Raw genomic sequence first — 18044 nt, 5'->3', positions numbered from 1 at the left:
AATCTTTAATCACCACGCGCGATCAGAAAAGTATTTGATATAGATTCGCAAGAAACAGTCTTTGCACGCAAGACCTTAGACAAGTAATTTGAGCTGCCTTTTCTCATTTGGTTGTGATGAAATTGCAAATCCTTCAAAGATTCTTCCAATTTTATTATTCTTCTACGCTCGGTATCTCTAGTTTTTAGATCTCCTTCAGAGCTCGAAAAACTCTATGTAAAAAGAAGTTTCTATCACAATATTTACTTGTCAAAAGGCAGAAATTGATTAAGAGGCTAATATGTTATAAACTAGCCGCACAAGGTCATAGATTTTTATTAAAAATTGCTACGAAGCTAAGGATTTGCTGGGTGACTCAACACGCAACAGATACCGACCGCTGTCAACGGGCTAGAGGGGAGAATACTGCCCGCTCTCGGAACCAATCAGATCACAGGATTTGTATAATACCACCTCTCAAGTGCTAAGAAAAATATAATAAGTTAGAGTAATATCTAGCCTCAGTCCCAAACTAATAACTTCCCGAAGAACATCTTTTCCTGGCGTTTCCAATAGCCTCCCCAGTTATCATGTAGTCTCGTTAAAATTAGGAGGTAGTCAAGACAAAGGAACTGCGGCAACGAATTTAAGTTTTGTACAATAAGGCATTGGTTCAGTTTATCTCGCCATTGGTGTTGGCTTCGTTTCAAAATAAGCTCTAACAATGAAATGAAATGAAATAATAAAGGATATTTACTTGTAATCTTGTGTGTGTCGGTTTTTGCGATACATCAGCTTCTATGTCACAGGTTTTTCAAACGAGAGCGATCGTACGTAACTAGATTTGGCCATGGAATAACTAAGATTAATACTGAGGCAATGAAATGCTATTTCGTAAATCCTGGAAACAAAGAAATGCATATCCGGCTCTTTCTTGTGTTCGATGTACATGGTCCTTGTATGCAGAAATGTACAAGCGCCCCATGCACATTGCCAGGGGGTCCACCTGAACAGAGACCTCCGCAACGTATAAAGATAGCTCTAAGCCGTGTGTTGCGCAATCATATTTGAGCGACACCCTTGGATTTAATGGCAGATCTGAGACTATGAGAACATTGAGAAGAAAAAACTCCCAGGCCAAGAAACCGAAATCAAAGCAGTACAAAGATAATTTTGCTACCGGAAAAGACTAACCAGATTTTGAGATTGCGATATTTTTAGCAGAACGAGGGGTCTTCATCTGAATTTAAAAGCCATAGTTACCCTGCCCACACATCAAACAGTGACATTTCTTCCGCTCGCTCTCCTGTCGTTGGTATCGATGGTTATTCGAATTTCGTCTAAAGCACGATTATCACTATTTTAAGCAGAATTGTTATTGGTCTGTTGGTTGAATAAAATTGCTACAAACAGCCTCTTAAAATAAGTCTGATGAATGCAAAAAATCTCTCAACAAAGCGTTGGCTGGAGTATGCACTCAGGTAGGGAGAAATTGCTGTGAATCTTAGAGGCGATTCGTGTGTTTATAAGTTGACGTTTGTTATACCTTCCTCGCTTATCGTCGAGTCTCGCTGCACTCAAGAAATACTGAAGAAAGAGTGAGAAAACAGCAGCTATGCCGAAATTTTGTGCACTCATCTTTCTGGTTTATCTCACCATTGGCGCTGATGCCGGGAAAAAGAAGTTCTGCAGGCAAATAATGGACAAGTTGGTAGATCTTGAGGACCTGATCAAGAAGAAACAGGACTGCTGTAAACCGGGTAAGGTTGAGAATAATCGTTTCTGTCGTTTTAATATTACCCGCTACACTGCTCTGTTGCTCCAACAGTTCTCAATTTCGGTTGGATTAAAATATTTCTTGAATATAGTTAGGAATAGTTTCATTTATCCCCTTATGGTCGATTGCCTAATAGCTGTTCTCGTTCCCGCAGAGCCAACTGAACCCGCAAGTTCCTGCAAGGAGATATACGACAAGGACAGGTAAGTAATGAACAATCGTTAAATTTTCGGGGCGAGGGAGGGTAGCAAACACGTACTAAAAATCCTTTTTTAAAAGAAAATTGTGCAAGAGAAAAAAAAAAAGAAAAAAAGGGGGATATATACAAGGAAAAAGGCACAGAAAAACATAATATTTCAACTTTCTCGATCCTTGATCACATGATCACAGGGAAACATTCTCCCAAAATTTGAACACAAAATAATTTTTGTTAGTTGGGAATCCCACACCTCTCTTCCTTTGAGCGAAAGGTTAAATTATCGAATGGTTTCGCCCCTGAGGTACTTGTGATTAGTCATTGCGAGGGCCAAGAAAATAATTCAGCTCAGACTGGAAGGGCTTCAAACCACTCATACTTGCAAAAGAAAGACCGATGAATTCAAATTTTTCGCTAATGTGCGGCATTTGCATGTGATGAGAGTAGTGTTTCATTTCTCCGACACTGACGTCACATTCTACCGCTGTTAGTAGTTTTGAACCCATGGTCGTACGGCAGCAAAAACAGGAAAAAGGAACCTCAGATCTGATTTTTTCGTTAATAACAAGAAGTGAACAAAAATAGATACCGAGACTTTATCTTACTCCTTTACAGCTAACTAGAAATGAATACAAAAAAAAATTTACAATTTTAAGCTTTAGTTCCCCGGTGTCAACCGACAACCGTCAAAAACGCAACACATTTTTACCTTCAAACGTCAAATAACCAAGGCAATTCATTGGCTTATTTGGGGTCAAGTTCTGTTGTTTATGAATTAAAGTTTTGATATATCTCAAAAATAAACTTATGTAAGTCTTAAATTCTAGTCGCGTTTAAAACTGGTCAGCGACAGAACTGACTGGGGCCTTTTCCCTTAAAAGTCCCTGGGAACGAGATTGGTGTATGATTAAATGCTTGCTACACACTGATGCTCTCTTATTAGTGCCAGCCCAAACAAGGCATATAACCTCAAGCTAGGAAATCAAAATCTGCCTGTGTACTGTTCCATGAGTGGGGAGCTTGGAGACTGCGGTGGTGGGGGATGGACGCTGGTCATGAAGATTGACGGTGCAAAGGTATTTCAGACGTGTTTTAGGTTTTATAACTATACTTACTCAAAGGACCGTAGCTTTTCAAGTTAATCGAATAAAAACTTTGACTCCCTTCTCATTTCTCTCATTCATTTTTTTCTATCACATTGTCTCCTTGAGTGAGTTACTGCTCTAGATGTCACGTTAAGCTATCTTAAAAATATTGTGGTGCTTTATATGATCAATCCTCTAGCAAGGATGCCCTTTGAAATTTTCTTCAATTCATGGTTAAGCCTTTTAGACTTTGAAACGGATGTAATTCTTAATTGTAGCCCACATTGCGATTGAGTCTTTGAAGTAACTGACAAGAGACAATCATCCTAAAGGAAAACAATCTGAAGAGCTAATGAGAACTCAAAGAAAAAATAAAAAAAAAGCAAACTCCCTAAAGAGAAACAAGGTTCGAGTGACTACGTCTTGGTTGGCCTTGGGACACCTTTCAGTCGATTGAGTGTCGTAAAACCAAAACCAAAGTAATCAAAATTACCTACCAGAAGAAAGGAAATATCCTGAAGAGCCATTAAGAGCTAATAGTGGAAACAATCAAACTTCACAAAGCGCGGAAAAACGTGGGCAACGAAGTCGTGTACGGTATTAGTTTTAAATCTGATTGATCGAGAGAAGCACGAGTTTTCTAGACTAATCACATTGCGAAATAAGCAAGCAAAACCAATGGAAGGCCTGACTAATTTGGACCCCCATATAAAAATTGCTCTAGAATAGCATCTGACCGCTTAGGGGTTTGGCGCGAGCTGGAGGGAGCATTCATGGAGCAAAGTGAAGCCCCGCATTGCTTTCCACACTAACTGGAAAATTGCTTTTTTCCGTAGCACAACTTCAATTACGATTCAAGCGCGTGGTCTTCCAGGTCTTCAGTCTCTCCTGAAAATGGAGACACTGGGTTGGACAACTTGGAGACCCTGTTACCAACTTACTGGAGCACGTCCTTTACCAAAATCTGTCTCGGCATGAAGGTCAATGGCGTAAACAGGTTCTTGCGAGTGGATCAGAAAGCAGCCTCACTGTATGCTCTCATCGCTGATGGTCAATATCGTGCTACTTCGCTGGGTCGTGATGCATGGAAGAGATTGGTCGGTCCTGCTGCCTCCCTCCAGCAAAACTGCAATCGAGAAGGATTCAATACGCAGGGGAACAAAAAAAGTAATCCTAAGATGCGAATTGGCATCATCGCCAACGAACAAAATGAGTGCGATTCCCCTGATTCCAGAATCGGATTTGGGGGATGGGGACCGTTTGCCGAGGTTCCGTGTGGAAACGTAGCTAGGTTTGGCGGAGACAACGGAGACCAAACTATTAGCGCCTTCGGATTTATCTTCGTTCAGTAAAGACGCTGAACTATATGGTCTGCTCAGGGAAAAGAAGGGCTACGCTGGATGCAACATTGAGCAACATGGTCTGCCCGAGGTTAAGGATTAAGGGTTAAGCTGCATGTACCATTGAGCAATTAATTTCAGTAGTGAGGACTTTTTATGTGGGTTTTTGCTTTTGCTGTGAAATGAAGGGAAAATAAAAGTGGGTCAATGAATCAATATCATGTCTCGGTAGATGTGTTACAATTGCACAATCGAAAATGTGTTGTCCATGAGATTTTAACTCGCTTACTCCCAGAAGCAGCCAATAAGTCATTTCCCTTTAAGTATTTCACCAACACACTGTTTGGAAGATGAGAATCATCATAATCATGTGATAAAAGTGGGTCAATGAATCAAAATCATATCTCGGTAGATGTGTTACAATTGCACAATCGAAAATGTGTTGTCTATGAAATTTTAACTCGCTTACTCCAAGAAGCAGCCAATAAGTCATTTCCCTTTAATTATTTCACCAACACACTGTTTGGAAGATGAGAATCATCATAATCATGCGATCTCGTCCAAAATCTTTCGACCCCTCCTTAGGCGATTAATAAAAATGTTTGAATTCTTAAGAAATTAGATAGAAACTAAGTCAACTGCCTCCCGAAGAACACAATTTCAAACTAACCCAGTTTTGCAATACAATTTTTCTTCCGCTAACCGTCTTAATGAAACCAAACAACGATTTCGAAGGTAATCACCGTCGCAGAGGTATTTAGGCAAGTCACCTAATTCCCTTTCGCGCCAGTTGTGTTAGATCTTCTGCGGACGAGATTTAGTCGAAGGAGACTAGTGGATAATCCGTAGATTGTGAACATAGGATGTTGCCTTCTCATTATTAACTGTAAATTTTCTCTTAAACAATTTCGCCATCATTTTGAACTCGAATTACCTCAAGTGGGACTGCAGAGTGAGTTAGTCTCGACCTGGTATTGGGATTCATACAAAAGAAAACTACGAGTAAAAATGAGGATCCAGTCATTATTTTTCGCCGGGGATAGGAGGGCTATAAGGATTTTTGGGATCACATACTTTTCAAGGGGAAGGGAGGGGGGATCAGTCGTGGCTAACAGGGTACAGAAGGGGAGCCATAGAAAATTCACTGCCATGAGTGGGGATCATAGTACTACAGAGCCCTAGAGGAGATCACGTAAAAGTTATGGTGAACCGCAAAATCCTTCGACCCTCCTCTCCCCTCACAGGTGACAAAGGATGACTGCTCTCTAAGAAAAGCGTGCACTCTAGTCAAACAGATTTCTTACAATTCCAAAGTTATACTTCTTTTTTAAAAGTGATGGCGTCTCTTCGAAATAATTTCATTAAGTATATAACATCTTTTTGTGTAAGGAGTGAATCTCCTTGCAGAGTGTTCTGCTAATAGGCTCCGAATTATAATTTAAAGTCATCGCAGCAAAAATACTTAAAACAGTCGAATAAGCTTAAATTCATTTTTAAAGGACCCTTCGCTTGGTTGTTACAAGGCCAACACCAAATGATCATATCGACCGATCAAAGAAATGGAATTATCTCAAGGAGCCATTCAAAACTCGAAATAAAGGGAGGCGCGGGAAAATGCGAGAAGTCAAAACGTCACTAACTCCAGTTTTGCATCTGATTGGTTGAGAGTGTGACGTGAGTTATCTGGACCAATCAGACAGCAAAGAAAAACAAAACCAAAGCTATCCCGGATTACCTTCCGACGCCCAACTGAAAGTTAGAAATATTTCGACGAGTGTTTGAGTATTTCTTGGGCAATAAGTCTGTCTTGTTCGCCTTCTTTTTCTTCTTCCTTGCTGATTCTTGTCAGATAACTGAGGAGTTCACTGGCCTGATGTCTGTGTTCCCTGTAGTTAGAATTCAACAGGATTTGATGTGGTAATGATATGTACCCCGTTCTCATCTATAGGAAAAAAAGTAATTCGTCTCAGTTGGGAAACTCATCTCTACTATCTAAGACAAAATGGATGGAGGGGAAAGGTTTCAGTTAAAGAAACTGTACTGCCGTGTCGGTGGAAGTATTACAGGTTAATTGGGTTTTATCAACTGAGTTGATAATTAACAACTATTCCACGAGCGCGCGTTGGATATGAGATGCCAACGAGGCGCGTAGATAGATAGCCAAAGAGGCGCCTAGCGCCCACTTGGCTATAATCATCTCAAGCTTGAGGGAAAATTCGCGTACACTTACCATATTTGTAGATTATGGTATATGGGCTCATATACCATAATGGCTAAGCCAATAAAAAAGTCTTGAATTACATTATCCAATGATCCAGTTGTAATAAGGTGAATTAGCCAATGAACAGAGTTCCTACAGCTGACGTTTGGAGCGTCAGCCCTTCATCTCTCCCTTTAACGAAGGGCTAGCGCTAAAAATGTCAGCTTTAGGTACCCGCTAGGGTGGCATGGTATTTTTTATTTATCAATTAAGTTGATAAAATCATATTATTTACTTTTCAATGTCTTTTAACATGGTGGGATTGCCAAAAACACAATAAGAAAGACGTTTATAATCGGCAAAATCTTAATGATAAGTAAAATAGTTGAACATATTCTTGATTATGAACGAATGAACATGTCCCTCCTTCTGTAACAACAGCTAGACGCTCTCTCATCTTAAATCAAATTTAAAACGAAGACTTTTACTGTGTAAGGCATGAAAATGGGGGGGGGGGCAATGCCTCTTTCTACCCCTCCCCCTTTGGAGTTGTTATTGTTTCTACAAAACAGAATCTCTTTACCAACAAAGTGTTGGTTAAATGCAAGTATGAGAGGCACAAAGGTCTCCGCTAACTCTTCATCATCTTCAGCGCTTTCAATGGCATTGATAAGAAACTCCACAAAGAAATCTTTTACGTGGTCTGTTGTAACGAAGTTTCCAGAAATCGAGAGAACAATTTAGAACAATGAATTACCACACCACTGTTGTTATTAGGGACCTTAAGATACTGGACGCGGCTGCCTTTAAGAACGCGGTCACGTCCGAGAGGGCATGGGTCGTGACCGCCAGCTTTGCGCGGGAAATTCGAGCCTTAAGATTTGCGTGTTGGATGCGGTCGCCGAAACAAATAACAACAAACACATTCAGTCAGAGAATAACTGCTGGAATAAGGCGTTTTTGCTGCTATGACGTCGTTTAAGAAGGCCCGAGAGCTCTTAACAGGCTCTTATTTGGCCGACATCATTTCTGACGGAGAATTCGTGCCCCTCTATGAATGCAGCTTTTCAAAGAACTTAGAATTACCGTATGAAGAGTACGAAAGATTTGACCTCAAAGAACGATTGCGCAAAATAAAATAAATAAAGCAAAATCATTTTCTGAAGCGGTCCTTAACTGCCAATGATTAATTTTACACGATAAAAATGAAGGTTAAAATGAAAAATAAAGCAATACTGTCCGAGGATATTTACCCAGATTTACCTGCTTTTCAGATTCCTTTCTGAAGACTTCACGCTCACACAAAAACCCTCTATATGCTCGGTAAATCTGAATTATGAAAACAAAAATGAACCAGACAGTTTAGGAATCTATTTCGTGTATAATAATGTCTGTAAATTTTATGCAAAACTTGTAAATTTAAGGGAAGGATTCGGAAAAATGACTCACCTTTCTGAGAGGCCGCCAAAATAAACTTCGTCGCCGCCGCAACTGAGGTGGTGGTCGTCAAGTGGCGTGACATTTATGCAAATTAAAATTGAGATCTTGCGAATTTACTTCCGGTTGACGTCGTCCTGGGCCGAGTCCAGGGTATCTTAAGGTCCCTATTAGCTGTGCTAGAAGCTTCTTTCTATTCCGGAACATTCTGTTGAGTTATTTTAAGGATATCCGTCATGAACGTCTGGATTGTTCTTACTGCTAAAAATAGTGCTTTAGAAAGAGATATAACGTAACCGGCTAATATATTTAAGGCTCGAGATCGAAAGATTTTTTGAGATTTTTTGAGGTTTAACAAACCACTGTAAAGTTATGTCGCAGACCAATAAAGTGTTTCAAGAGGAAAACAGGAATCTTCTCTTAGCTTCGTGACATCTGTTTACCACAGAAAAACAGTTTTAAAAGAAAAAGAAAGAGAAAGTCTGACAAACGAGAAAAAACACAGTAAAGATAACTGTTTAAAACGATCGACGGGAGATTGAGGGTTTATTCTAGAAATTGGCCAAACAGGGGCCAGTAGGCTCCTTTAATTCTAGGGAGGCTCCTTCTTGAGAAAAGGGCCCGAGAAAGGGGTCCTCAAAACATGTGAACGTTTTTAAATAGTCTAGTCAATGAGAAAACGAAAAACAGAAGAGCAATTGATGCAGCACGAGGCTATGAAGTTGCTCTCCGATCATTCTTGTAGTCAATTGTGTTTTCGAACACCCCATTTAAAAAAAAAACACGAATCCTCAAAAATAGTACGTACAAGTTCGCACAATGTTTAGTGACGCATTTGACGCTTAAATGCAAGTATGTTTTTTTTTTTGTAAATTGTAGAAATACCCCAGAGCCGCGTTCTCGAATACATCCTGGTAGCAACTATCACGTTGCTGAACATTGTCGATTAACGAACCACGATTATGACTGGGATTGTGTTCAATGTTAAAACTACATTGTACTTTCAACAGTTGACTTTAGAGCTGGTTTAGCTTTGGAGCTGGTTTAGCTTTCGAGCTGGTTTACTGAATTAAAACAGACTCTTCCAAACAGCTGTCAACAACTAAAGTCGAACCTGTATTTAAGAGTTCAGCCACAGAGGACAGCTTAGTACAGGTTGACCGCTAAATACAGGTTCCACAGATTAGGGGGCTTTCTAAAAACGATACACAACGTCACTTTATGGGATAATTGACCACTTGATGTATAGAATCTCGCCCAAAAATACTGTTTCTTTTGATTTTAGGAGATAAACATAGATTTAAAAATTACTTGAAAGATTATTCTTACGTCTAACAATGTTACGTTGACGACACCAAACTTTAGATTTCTTTTAAGATGCGTGACCGTACGACTGCTATGAGCGATCTGAATAGCGACGTTGTTTTAATACGCGACTGGTGCTTCAACAATTTCCTACTTTTAAATCCTGACAAAACAAAACTCATAGTCTTTGGAAGTCAGCAATTGTTTGCCAAACTCCCCGACATCAAAATGTCCCTTTTCGGAAAAGATCTCGCTCTTGCATCTTCGGCCAAAGATCTTGGTGTTGTTCTAGATCCGCAACTTACGTTCGACGACCATGTTTTAAAAACTACCTCATCTTGTATATCTAGCCTCGCACAAATTAGTCGGGTTAAACATGTTCTTGACCGTAACCAACTGGTGACAGTAATAAATGCCCTTGTCTTTAGCAAGTTACTGTACTCTCCTACAGTGTGGTCGAACACCTCAGACAAAAATATTCCTGGATTACAGTCTGTGCAGAATTTTTCCGCGCGCATCATTACAGGAACCAAGAAATTCGAGCACATAACCCCCGAACTAGGAGATCTTCGCTGGCTCCCAATTAAACAACAGCTGTTCTTCCGCGACGCTGTCACTGTATTTAAATGCATGAACGGTAAAGCCCCACATTACCTCTGCGACCAAATTACGACAAGAATTACGGTCACCGGGCGCGTGACTCGAAGTTCTCAACTATTAAACATTCCCTTTAAGTATAGGTCGAGTGCCGGATGGGGAACATTTTACTATCGCATAGTGCATATCTGGAACAATCTTGACAGTTGATAATAAAAATTAACGGTAAAAAACTACGACGTTTCGAAGTCTGCATGACCTCATTATCAAGTAAAATGTTAAAACTGATGTAAAATTGTAGCTCAGAGATTATATACAAATAAAATGTGATAACTTTATTAGAATAATGAGCGTTCATTGTTATTGGTGTTTAGCATGTCCGATCGTGCAGTATATGTTTAAATAAATACTTTTGCACGTATTGAGTCAGACTGCGTGTTTAGCTTTGGTTTTTGTTCGCGAATGAATAGCATTTCGTGAATTAGGCAGTCCATTTTTCCGCGGCATTTCTTGAGAACGGAAAACATTTCCTCTAGGCTAGTGGACGCTACACCGTGGGCTTCTTTCAGATGCTTGCCAATGACGGAGGCTTTATGTTCTTGTATGCGTTGATGAAGATGGTGTGTGGTATAACCGATATAATCCGCATCGCACGAATCACATTTAAAAGTGTAAACAACGCATTGGTGGTTAATTAAAGCGGGCTTCTCTTCTTGTATCTTGAGCTTTCCCTCGATCTTTCGACTCGTGAAAACTGGTTGTAGGTCAGTTCCGATTTTCCGGCCAAGATCTTTCAGCTGATGTCTTACTGCGTCGGCCGATTTTTGGTCTTTAAATGGTAAAGTTATTCTGACAGGTTTTTGTGTAGCCGCGTCAAGTTCAGTTGGGGTTTCGTGACGGCTTTGGATCGTAGAACTCGTGTACCAGGCGATAGCTGAGTTGATGAGTTTCACTGGGTACTTAAGCTTAGTAAACATCCGCTTGAGATGCTGGCATTCCTTCGTAAAAGATTCTTTCGTTGATGACAGGCGGTAAGCTCGGTTCAGCATTGTATTCAGCAGAGATCTTTTGTAACGCTGATCGACATGGCTCTGGTAATGTAAGAGCAGTCCTGTATCAGTTGGTTTATGATATACGCTTGTTGTCAGGTGGCAACCGTTTTTCTCAATCATCATACCGAGAAATGGAAGCTTGTTGTTTTCAGCAATTTCCATTGTGAACTGTATGGCAGGATGGCATTCGTTCAATGTTGAAAGGAAGGCTGTTGCGGCTTGAATATTTGGCATCGTGGCTAATGTGTCGTCGACGTACCTTTTGTAGAAACTTGGTAACTTGTTGTTGCGATCCAGTTGTTCTTCAATGGAGCACAGGAAAACGTTTGCCATAAGGGGTCCCAGGGGCGAGCCCATGGCCACACCGTCCACCTGCTCGTAAAGTTGACCGTCGAACTGAAATAGCTGATCTTTGGTTGCTATTCTTAAAAGTTCGGTAAGACCTGTCTTTGTGAGGTTGAGACCATGCGTTTCATTAAACCAGTTGTTTTTAAAGGCTTTTTCAGCGATGATCTCAATAGTCTCGTCGAGTGGCACGTTGGTAAATAAAGCACATACGTCATACGACACGAGACGTATGACGTATGACGTATGTGCTTTATTTACCAACGTGCCACTCGACGAGACTATTGAGATCATCGCTGAAAAAGCCTTTAAAAACAACTGGTTTAATGAAACGCATGGTCTCAACCTCACAAAGACAGGTCTTACCGAACTTTTAAGAATAGCAACCAAAGATCAGCTATTTCAGTTCGACGGTCAACTTTACGAGCAGGTGGACGGTGTGGCCATGGGCTCGCCCCTGGGACCCCTTATGGCAAACGTTTTCCTGTGCTCCATTGAAGAACAACTGGATCGCAACAACAAGTTACCAAGTTTCTACAAAAGGTACGTCGACGACACATTAGCCACGATGCCAAATATTCAAGCCGCAACAGCCTTCCTTTCAACATTGAACGAATGCCATCCTGCCATACAGTTCACAATGGAAATTGCTGAAAACAACAAGCTTCCATTTCTCGGTATGATGATTGAGAAAAACGGTTGCCACCTGACAACAAGCGTATATCATAAACCAACTGATACAGGACTGCTCTTACATTACCAGAGCCATGTCGATCAGCGTTACAAAAGATCTCTGCTGAATACAATGCTGAACCGAGCTTACCGCCTGTCATCAACGAAAGAATCTTTTACGAAGGAATGCCAGCATCTCAAGCGGATGTTTACTAAGCTTAAGTACCCAGTGAAACTCATCAACTCAGCTATCGCCTGGTACACGAGTTCTACGATCCAAAGCCGTCACGAAACCCCAACTGAACTTGACGCGGCTACACAAAAACCTGTCAGAATAACTTTACCATTTAAAGACCAAAAATCGGCCGACGCAGTAAGACATCAGCTGAAAGATCTTGGCCGGAAAATCGGAACTGACCTACAACCAGTTTTCACGAGTCGTAAGATCGAGGGAAAGCTCAAGATACAAGAAGAGAAGCCCGCTTTAATTAACCACCAATGCGTTGTTTACACTTTTAAATGTGATTCGTGCGATGCGATTATATCGGTTATACCACACGCCATCTTCATCAACGCATACAAGAACATAAAGCCTCCGTCATTGGCAAGCATCTAAAAGAAGCCCACGGTGTAGCGTCCACTAGCCTAGAGGAAACGTTTTCCGTTCTCAAGAAATGCCGCGGAAAAATGGACTGCCTAATTCACGAAATGCTATTCATTCGCGAACAAAAACCAAAGCTAAACACGCAGTCTGACTCAATACGTGCAAAAGTATTTATTTAAACATATACTGCACGATCGGACATGCTAAACACCAATAACAATGAACGCTCATTATTCTAATGAAGTTATCACATTTTATTTGTATATAATCTCTGAGCTACAATTTTACATCAGTTTTAACATTTTACTTGATAATGAGGTCATGCAGACTTCGAAACGTCGTAGTTTTTTACCGTTAATTTTTATTATCAAATGTATTTCTAAACATTCTCTGATTAGAATCTTGACAGTGCTATTAAATCTTCAGAATCGATTTTTACCTTTAAACTTTATCTGAAAAACAAATTGATTACTGACTTTTCAAATAGCACGATGTGATAGTGTTTTTTATTACCTTATTAGTATTTTAATTTCTTATAATTTTAACTTGAATTTTGCATATTGTATAGTATGTAGTGATAACATTTATTATATGATTAATTCTTAAGTAGGTATGTTTATATGGTTTTTAATTGCATTGTCACCGAAAAGCCTCACCAGGGGAGTGACAATAAACTATTTTATCACACGACTATGGCAGTTAGAGGGCCAATAACTAATGATAATAATAATAATAATAATAATAATAATAATAATAATAATAATAATAACTTGTATTTATATAGCGCTCATATCTTGAACCCATGGCGCTTCACAACACTGTGCGGGGGACTTTACCAGACTGCTAAACAGTTTACAATCAAATGAACTAAAATCAACCAATCAAAATGCTCTATTGCCGGTCAATATTCTCTCAGTATTGGACCGGACACTGTTCCAAATGGTCCCGAATGATACCGCACTTGTGTCCCTTTGAACTTCAGTCGTATAATAAATCTCTTATTAACCAAGCTTGCTCGAGACCGTACTGGAAGAATATCGGCCCTTGGTCTTTTTTGTACGCTGCGCTCGGTCCGCACTGTCAAGACCTCGGGCGGATATTCTCCCAGTACGGCCCTCGCGCTTGGTTAATAAGATATATGTATTGTATTGTATGTTTGAGAGGTTCCGCTTTTAGTGACCGTTCAATACAGGAACGCTGGGACTTAGTAAAGGTTGACCGCGAACGGATAATAGAGGTGACCGCTAGATAGAGTTGAATTTGGGACTTTGACAACTGACCACCTAATACATGGTGACCGCTTAATACCATGCCGCCTCATTCAGGTTGCACTGTGCTACCATTATACAAATGCGTTATCCTAGAAACTAACATAAACAACGAACTGAACAGTTTTCACAATTGACAATGAAACTGCTCACTGGACTCTGAAAGTGAATACTGCCAATCAGAAATTCGTTTACTATCACCGACAACAGCCCTTCTCACGACTTTACCCTCTCAGCTGTAAGATCAAACTGCACAATCATTATAAATAAAGGAGAGGAAAGGACTCACCATAAACGGTAAATGGAACAGATTCTCCAGTTGAAAAAATCATAGTCATTAATATTGCACAAAGACGCTGCATTGAAGCACCTGAAATATTCATCATATATCACAAATTGCAGTTATTATCGTATGTTATCAAATTAAATTAGGGCGGTTCATTGATTTTATGTCTAAATCTAAAATCTATAGTCACCGATTTATACTCCAACTACCGAAATATGGTGAGTTAAAAAGTCAAACCGGCGTGTCTGCTCGTTTGTTTGTGCCGTAGTTTCCTGACTGATGGTCAATCGGTCCGTCTATCTGTCTGGCCATCTGTCTCATTGACCGTCTGGTTGTCTCACTGTCTGTCTGAATGACTATTTCACCGTCTGATTGTCTGTTTGCCTGCCTGTTGGTGGGTCAGTTGGTAAGTCTGACCATCTGAAATGGTCTTCCTAATCTCGATCACACACGCACAGCCCAGACTTTATTTACCCTCTTTCGTGTTCGTAATCTCTATCATCAGTTCGGTAGGCAAGAGAGAACACAGGAGCTGGGAGAGAATTTCCTTCTCCAAGCCACATATACTAGCAAAAATCTCAATTATCTGTTGGCGCAGTGATAGTCTCTCTTCCTTGAAACTAAGAATAAATTTACCAAATGAGCTCTGAACTCTTTGGTACAAGTTATATTCAACCGCCGGTATATCCAAGATCTATATATTAAATATTGTTAAATGGAATTCAGCGTATTTGCCTTCTGTTAGCGTTTGCCCGGCGTTTGTGTGCGTTCTGTAGCGTTGCAGCAACATTGTGACTGTCGGTGGCCTAGGGCAGGCTATGTCCTTTGGTTATCCTTATCAGTGCATGCGTCGTTCTCCCATGTGTTTGCGTTTAGTCGGCCAGACCGTAACGTGGCGTTGTCGTCCTTGAGGATAGCTTCTCAGCGTTCCCTCCCTCCCACCCCCAATTGCTTTTTCTTTGTGCAGGGGTTTTATTTATTAATTTCCTTAGTTCTCTTCCACTAAGCCGTTAGCTGTAGTGTGACAGGTGCCTGTTGGGGTTTGGTGTGGGGGGCTCGTGACTGGGTTGCAGGTTGGGCAGGCCAGTCAGGTGTTCTACTGCCTTGGGTGTGATTGTGGTTGCAGTCCCTGAGCCCCTGGGGCACCCAACCTCCTTTTGCGACTTGGGCGATAACTCTCCAAAACATCAGCGGTATATTTATTATAAAGGTAGTTCTGAGAATTTGGTGTTAAAGAACACCCACTATCTATTACTGGGGGGTTGGGGGTGGCGGGGTCATCGAAAGCTTTTGGGAGTTGCATGGTTTTCAGGGGGGAATACAGGATGGATCAGTCCTTGCTTGCAGAATATAGAAGGAAGCTAGAGAAAATTGACGACCAATTAGGAGAGATATGAGAATACTAATGCCTTAAGGGTGGGGGGGGGGGGGAAATCTGGTAAATTTTAATGTGACAGTACCAAAATCAATCTAATCCCCCTCTCCCCAGGGCAATAACTAATGAAAGGGTTCTTGCAGTCTTTCAGGAACCCAATTCAAGGACTTTCGAGGACTTTTTAGGTTATTTCCAAGGGCTTGGCTCTCAAATTCAAGGACCTGTGGCATTAAATAGGAGCTAATAGAAATAAAAACACTGCGTGCAGGACCCGCCGAAAAATCCAACAAGCGTGACTTCAGGCATGCACATCAGAGTGATAATGTGCTCGGTAACCAAGATTATTTCCAATGCACCAATCAGGTATAAAACATATAAAAATCATGTGTAAAACATCATAATCGGGTGCAGGATTTGAAAGGAAAACTCATTTTCTAATTTGTGCCAGAAGCTTACACTTTTAACACTGAAAACAAAAGAAAACTTTGACTTTGATTCATCTGCACTTATTTTCAAGGATTTTTCAGAAATTTTCAAAGACCCGAGTCTAAATTCATGGGTTTTCAAGTCCTTGAAAACAAAAAACTAAATTCAAAGACCTTCAAGGAGCGTGGGAACCCTGCAATAACTGATCTCTAAGGCAACAACGCGTAGTTAAGAAAGATGTTTTTCCATCTTGTCATGAGCACGAACCAAAAAAAGTTCTAAGTCCCCACAAGGAATTGAACCTTAGATCTTTGGATTCAGTAGACCTCTGTTCTACAAATAAGTTAGAGAGAACACTACAGTGAGCTAAGTACCGTATTTCTTCACCTATAAGCCGACCGATATTTTCAATTTTCGACCCAAAATTTTGGGAGATTTTTCACGAAGAACGGGGTTCGGCTTGTAGCCGTGGGTTTTAGATTTTAAAAATATACAGTTGCTGAATACCTTTACCCCTCGGCTTGTAGTCAAGTTAGCAATGAAGCAGAAGCAGTATAAAACACAACAAAAATAACTTCTGAATATTGTTCATTCACTTTTATGAAATTGCTAGCTGCTAAAGGAGCCGTTTGACAGATATGTGCAAGGGCTTTCAACCCATTGGTTTACTCGCCATCAGTCTCGTTTTCACTGTCTGTCTCGAACTCGTTCTCTTCTATGTCTTCATCATCCACGCACGAGTGTCTCATCCATGTTATAGATACGGGATAAAGGGTAGTCGCCGCGTTTTCTTGCTGTAATGACGAAACGATGAAACCGCACAATGCTCTCTTCAAGGTTGCATGGCGGGCAATCGCTGGGTCAGAGTTGTTTTTGTTCGTAGGCTGACCGAGTGGCGTCGCTTCCATTTCTCGTACCATCCACGGGAAGCTTTGAAAAAAGGATCATCGGAGAGCTCTTTAAGGCTGGTTTTCACTTGCGACGGAGTCGTAATCAGAAGCGTGGAGCGATACGATCTAGTGAAAATCAAACCGACGGAGTAGGAAGCAGAACACCAATTCTGCCTATGACTCCGTCGCTTACGATCTAGTGAAAACTGCATAGTCGGAGTCGGAAGCGGAAGCGGAAGAATAAACCAATCACAATGCTCGATTCCATTTTTCCAAAATGTACAAGTAGTTGTAAATTTAAACGTGTGAGCTTGACTATAAAATTACGAAATTTAAATTTAAATTACTCGAAACCTACTGAAAGTAGAATTCACGATCACCAAGTCGTAGTTCGGTTACGAGGTTAGCATACACTCCCAAAGCTGCTCGACGTCGATAGATATCACGAACCCAAAATGGCTTTCTTTTTCGAACGATATCACTCCTGTATTGTCTCCGCCTGCGCAAAATAAATATCTTATTAACCAAGCGCGAGAGCCGTACTGGGAGAATATCGGCCCGAGGTCTTGACAGTACGGACCGAGCGCAGCGAGGTCCGTACAAAAAAGACCTAGGGCCGATATTCTTCCAGTATGGTCCAGTGCAAGCTTGGTTAATAAGAGATTTATTATACGACTGAAGTTCAAAGAGACACAAGTGCGGTATCATTCGGGACCATTCAGGATAGTGCCCGGTCCAATACTGAGAGAATATTGACCGGCATTAGAGCATTTTGATTGGTTGAGTTTAGTTATTGGCCCTCTGACAGCCCGAGTCGTGTAATAATGATTAATAAGAGCCAAAGCACAAGTTGCTCTTCATCCGCCATGTTGTCTTTGGCATCAATTTTTGTACTTTCCCGGGCCTGGAATCGAGCATTGTTTATTATTATTAATATCATTTATACCTACGCTTATATTTATATATTTTTACCTTAATTTATATTTATTTATGTAGTGTCTCATAATTAGTACAGGTCTTCAACCTAGGCTATGTGGTTTTTTTAGACACCTTAATAAAGTTTCATCATCATCATCATCATCACTCTTGTGAGTTTGTCGTGCTACAAGCACAGTGGGTTTTCTTTCCCAGTTCTTGAAGTAAACAAGTCATTTTTTAATTCTAAAAAATGCCTAATCATTTTCCAACATATAATAAATCCTTTATTAAC

At 40.6% G+C, this 18044-nt stretch overlaps 2 protein-coding genes and 1 long non-coding RNA gene across 3 annotated transcripts; 1 reads left to right on the top strand and 2 right to left on the bottom strand.

Annotated features, from left to right (window-relative positions):
- The first annotated feature begins 1524 nt into the window (after window positions 1–1524).
- Window positions 1525–4593, top strand: LOC148730898 (putative skeletal organic matrix protein 5). The gene is made up of 4 exons (XM_088760587.1): window positions 1525–1739; window positions 1911–1959; window positions 2896–3028; window positions 3874–4593. The coding sequence occupies exons 1-4, from the start codon at window positions 1595–1597 to the stop codon at window positions 4387–4389; spliced, it is 843 nt and encodes a 280-aa protein (XP_088616713.1). The 5' UTR covers window positions 1525–1594; the 3' UTR covers window positions 4390–4593.
- Window positions 4594–4862: 269 nt separating this feature from the next.
- On the bottom strand, window positions 4863–8437 carry LOC148730897 (uncharacterized). The gene is made up of 3 exons (XR_016001444.1): window positions 8027–8437; window positions 7841–7906; window positions 4863–6319 (listed from the first exon to the last, which is right to left on the bottom strand). It is a non-coding gene; the product is annotated as an uncharacterized LOC148730897 (long non-coding RNA).
- Window positions 8438–9144: 707 nt separating this feature from the next.
- LOC148730896 (uncharacterized) lies at window positions 9145–11607 on the bottom strand. The gene has a single exon (XM_088761869.1). It carries the CDS (start codon window positions 11605–11607, stop codon window positions 10315–10317), a length of 1293 nt encoding a protein of 430 aa, XP_088617995.1. The 3' UTR covers window positions 9145–10314.
- Window positions 11608–18044: the final 6437 nt, after the last annotated feature.

This window comes from Stylophora pistillata, chromosome 5 (genome assembly GCF_964205215.1).
Source record: "Stylophora pistillata chromosome 5, jaStyPist1.2, whole genome shotgun sequence".
NCBI lineage: Eukaryota > Metazoa > Cnidaria > Anthozoa > Scleractinia > Pocilloporidae > Stylophora > Stylophora pistillata.
This window is presented reverse-complemented; position numbering and strand designations above follow the sequence as displayed.